Source organism: Calliphora vicina, chromosome 5 (genome assembly GCF_958450345.1).
Source record: "Calliphora vicina chromosome 5, idCalVici1.1, whole genome shotgun sequence".
Classification (NCBI taxonomy): Eukaryota; Metazoa; Arthropoda; class Insecta; order Diptera; family Calliphoridae; genus Calliphora; species Calliphora vicina.
In genome coordinates, this window is record NC_088784.1 from 45,208,853 (window position 1) to 45,213,782 (window position 4,930).

Here is a 4,930-nt window from a genome sequence, read left to right on the forward strand (position 1 = left end):
TTTTTTTTTTTTGTTTTATTATATTTATAATTCTTTTTATTTATTTACACAAATTTATTTTTTATTTACATATACATAAGTATGTATGTAGGGGAAAATCTTCAGAAGATTTTCTTCCTCACATTTCCATCTTTCCTCCAGTTAAAACATGGATGCTAACATTTCCACTTGCCGAAATGCGTACGGTAGGAGATACCATCGACTTCTCGCCGGAAACATAAACGCCTGCCTTTCTTGCGGGCTTCCTCAATCTCGTAGCGCAGCACGTCTGGTATTCCATCGGCCGTCTCCGCATTGGGCTCCATAGGCGGCTGCATTTGGTTGTCGATGGCCTGCTGGATCAGTATCCTCTCTGATGTCCTCCAGTGAAAGGACATCGTCATCCAGGATGCCCCACGGCAGATCAGCTGGCAGCAATGGGTCTACTTCTGGGGCTATGGGTGGCGGTGTTACGACGCCTTCCCTGATGGACAACCGGACAGGGGATATGGGCAGCTCGACCAGCGGATCGGTCTCCTCGATATCACTATCGGGATCCATTACAGTCCAAGTGACTCCAATCTGTGCGATGTATTGGGTGTATGTTCGGCCACGTCTTATAAAGCGGTCTAATCTAGCTGCCGTAAATACCTTTGGGAGATTACTTTCCTCCGTCTGGAGGGACGACTGGGAGGTATTCATGCATTCCGTTTCCTCCTCGTCCTACAAATCCTCTTGATCACCAGGCTGCTCTTGCTCCTCTGGCTCATATCGGTCTTCGTCTTCACTGTCCTCGAGCTCGATAATCTCCCCGTTAAACATTATAATTATTGACCTTTTTTTTTGTTTACGTATTTTTTTTGTCACTTTGTTTTATTTTAATTTAGTGTTTTCTTTTCACTTTGTCTCTTTTTTTTTCTATGTTCACTTTATTTTATTCTATGGTTCTTTATCAATTCTATTTAATTTATTCTTTTCACTTTGTATGTTTTTTTTTCCAAGGGTTTTTTTTTGTTTCTTCTCGATCGGATCTTACATGCCGACTTCTTATTTGATACTAATTGCTGATGCAATTATTTTTATATTGATACGTCACACATTGGTTTCTTGACGCTCTTTTGGCTTTTTTTTTGTTTTCTTTTTTTTTCTCTCTTTATGTATATAATGGGTTTTATATATTTCATATATTTTTACACTTTAGCTTTTTAAACATTTTCACTGGAGTTGAATTTCTTTATTTCACTGATGTGCGCGGTGCGATATCTTTTCTGCCCATCTCGTCTTAATTCAACAATCACTGGAGATTGGGGCCAATTGGGGGGCCAATTTTGCAGCAAAGTTTTCACCTGCGTTAGATAAATGATGCTCTTTTACAAGTACCAACTCACAAATTTCCGGCTTCCATGGTCTGCGACGTAGATTATAATATCGGGCTTGATCCCTCGCAGCTTTACCTAAGTTGTTCTTTACCAGACTGAATATTTGTTTTAACATTTCAGCCTTGTCTTCTGGGCAACAATTTTCAGTTCCGGTGCCTCCAGTGACTTCGTCGTATAATGCTCCTGGCAACCTTGGTTCTCTCCCTTGGACGATGAAAGATGCACTGTAATCGGTTGACTCTGACTTTGATGAATTTAATGCCAACTGTAGCTTAGGTATTAGTTCATCCCAGGTTTTTTGGTTCGCACCCACGTATTGGGATATCATTGTCTTGACCGTCCTGTTGACACGCTCGGTAGGATTCTCCTGAGTATAGGGTGCAGTAAGTTGTTGTTGGGTTCCGATCTCCTTCAGGTATTTCTGAAACGACTTACAGGTAAATTGTGACCCGTTGTCTGTGATTAGGATCTTTGGGACATCAAAATTTGCTAAAATGCGTTCTCGAAACGCTTTCTGTAAGGCTTCTCCAGTTGCTCTTCGTAAGGGAACTAACTCCGACCATTTCGAGAACTTATCCGTCCACACAGCCCACACTATCGCCAGACATTCCTTCTCCGTGGCCGAATAATTTGTCTCCGCATACGAAATAACTATTTCCTGACCTTCTATCTCCTGTGTAAGTACTGCACCTATGCCATAATCACATGCATCTATCTGTAGCGTAAATTCTTTCGAGAAGTCTGGGCATGCCAAAACGGGTGCTTCCGTAAGGAGCTTCTTCAGGGAATCGAATGCTTGTTGTTGTGGTTCATTCCATCTAAAATGTTTCCCTTTTTCAGCAACGAGGTTAGGGGTACAAAACGCCTGTACCAGGATGTTGGGTGGCTTTAGATCCTTGATCGCTGCAACCTTTTCTGGATCAGTTTGAATGCCATTCTGTGTCACAAGATGTCCTAGATACCTGATCTCCTTTTGAAAGAATTTGCACTTTTCATCATTTATTTTAAGCCGGGCTTCACGTAATCTTCTCAGTACTTCTTTCAAATTTCTCATGTGTTCCTCCAGTGATCCACCTAATACTACAATATCGTCGAGATAAGCAAATGCATACGGTTCCATTTCGGCGCCAATCACCCTATCTAGAGTTCTTTGAAAGGTGGCAGGAGCTGAAGTTAGCCCGAAGGGCATAACTTTCCACTGGAATAGTCCCTTTCCGGCCACTGTAAACGCTGTATACTTTTTACTTTCTTCTGACATCGGTATTTGCCAATAACCATTCTTTAAATCTATGCTACTGATGTATTTTGCATTTCGTAATCGATCCAGGATGTTGTTAATTCGGGGTAACGGATACGCATCTGGGATAGTTTTTGCATTCAGTTGACGGTAATTTACATATAACCTTAGAGTACCGTTTTTCTTGGGGCTATTGGACGGCTCGATATATTCCTTACAAATTAGATCGTATACTTCCTGATATATTCGTCTTTGCATCTCCGGGTTCCGTTGCATGTACCTTTGTCTTACCGGTCTGTCATCTTTTAAAACTATCTTGTGAATTCCCAGTGTTGTTGGGCCTTCTACTCCTTCAAACTCGGAAATCTTCTCCTCTTCCGTTTGGGTGGCTGTCACAGGCTCACTCACAATCGATCTCACCACCTGCTCCTGGGTCTCCAACGCTATGGACTGGTCGGCACATCGTATCTCTACCTTCATTTTCTTTAGGAAATCTAACTCCAGAAGAACTTCATCCATTATACCTGGCATTACTCCAAACTCCAAGCTACAAAAGCCGTTACCTAACCTCACTTCTGCTTCGGCCGCTTCTTTAATGTCCACGGTTACGCCATTCGCCAATCTTATTCTGTTTTCCACTTTCCTTACATCACTCGCACCACGCAGTTGTCTCGCCAATGCTTCACTTATGTAACTCTTTGATGCTACGGTGTCAATAGTTGCGTCTTTAACAATGCCATCGATGTGAACATTTGCTAATAAACGGGAGTCTGAAATTCTAAAGGATCTTACTGGGGCAAGGGATGATTGGTCTGGTCCATCGTCTCTCCTTGCTGTTGACGTGGACCTCTGGCATTTCCCGCATTTTCTGGATTTCCGTTTCTTCTGCAGCACTCTCTTGTTCTAACACCCCTCCTTCCACATTGCCAACAGAATAACACACTCGGGTTTTGACAGAACCGATATCCATGCCCTTCCTCTCCACATCTTCTACATGCTGTAGCCGGATTAATGGCTGGAGCTTCGTCGGACGTTAAAACTTGTCTTGTTCGATCATCTCTACGAGGCCCTGTCTGATGGTTTTCGCGATACTCACGGCCTACTTCTGGGTGGTTTGCTCTTATAACCTCATAATTCTCAGCCATCTTAATCAACTCGTCCAAGGTTTTGAAATCGTTTCTCCGAATGTACAACTGATAATCCACCGCGCAGTTCCGAAATATTCGCTCGACTTGTTCATCTTTAGAGTACCCTGCATGTCGCATCATGTCTTGCATCTCGATTACGTAGTTCCGGAACGTCTCACGAGGTTTCTGCTGGCGTTTCCGAATTTGATCGCCAAGCTCCTCAAAGTAACAGGGCGGTAAAAAAAATGCCAGGAAATCCTGTCTAAAGGTTACCCAAGATTGCCAGTGTCGAATGTTATTCCTAAACCACAAAAGAGCGCTATCCTTTAAGAGTTCCGGCATAGTTCTTGGTAGCATATCCGTGTTTAGCTCATACACTTCAGCCATCTCTTCCACTCTTTCCATAAAACTCAGCGGGTCTTTCCCGCCATCAAAACGAAAAGACCACAAAGACATTTGTGGCGTGTGATTAGCCGCACGTTGCGACGACGCCGTCCCAGGAGATAATATAGGTTGTTGAGGGGACCTTCCGCCAAATGAAACAGTTGGAAGCTCTAGAGCAGTTGGAGTTGCACTTCGGCTATGTCGCGATTCCAATTCTTCTAACCTGGCTAGCGTTTTATCTTTGTGTTCTCCAGTAATAAACGTTGTCAGCCTCCTCCGCATCTCTTCCACTGAACCCGTCGCCTCTAATGCAAATTCTTCCAGATACTGACTCAGCTCTTCCTTCCTCAAAAGATATACCCATGATGTACGTACCATTTTGATAACTAATTACGTGTTTGTAGACTTAAAGTCCCTGCTCGGGCGCCAAATGTAACGAACTTCCGGTTGTCCGGGTTTGAAGCTGGGGTATACTCAGCCACTCCAGGTCCTCTTTTATTTTACCAAAAAAAGATTAAATCCGTTTTTTTTTCTTTTATTATTATTTCTCTTTATTATTCTTTTCCTTTTTTTTATTAGTTTAATTAAACACCAAAAATGTTGTTTTTTCTTTATTTTTCTCTACGAGACAGTGGTCAACCTTCACCTCTAACTCCTGTCTACCAATATCGAATGTAATTCGTTATTGGTTAATAAAATCTGTTTGGATGTAAATCCAAATTCCCTAAATTCCTAGATGTTATCCAGGAATTTCCTAATGCGTTTCTGAACAATCCTACCACTGACTCCTGTATACCAAATCGAATGGAATTCGTTTGGTAGTG

The 4,930-nt window shown here is 42.4% G+C and overlaps 1 protein-coding gene across 1 annotated transcript; it reads right to left on the reverse strand.

Moving 5' to 3' along the window:
- Positions 1 to 1,266: 1,266 nt before the first annotated feature.
- LOC135961204 (uncharacterized) lies at positions 1,267 to 4,484 on the reverse strand. Its single transcript, XM_065512701.1, has 2 exons — positions 3,590 to 4,484; positions 1,267 to 3,350 (listed from the first exon to the last, which is right to left on the reverse strand). Exons 1-2 carry the CDS (start codon positions 4,482 to 4,484, stop codon positions 1,267 to 1,269), a joined length of 2,979 nt encoding a protein of 992 aa, XP_065368773.1.
- Positions 4,485 to 4,930: the final 446 nt, after the last annotated feature.

Excerpts from the sequence above, each read along its gene's own strand:
- LOC135961204 (XM_065512701.1), bottom strand. The coding sequence starts at position 4,484 with ATGGTACGTACATCATGGGTATATCTTTTGAGGAAGGAAGAGCTGAGT. Across the intron at positions 3,351-3,589 it reads CATTAATCCGGCTACAGCAT|CAAATGTTCACATCGATGGC; the intron begins GTAGAAGATGTG and ends CCCGTTTATTAG.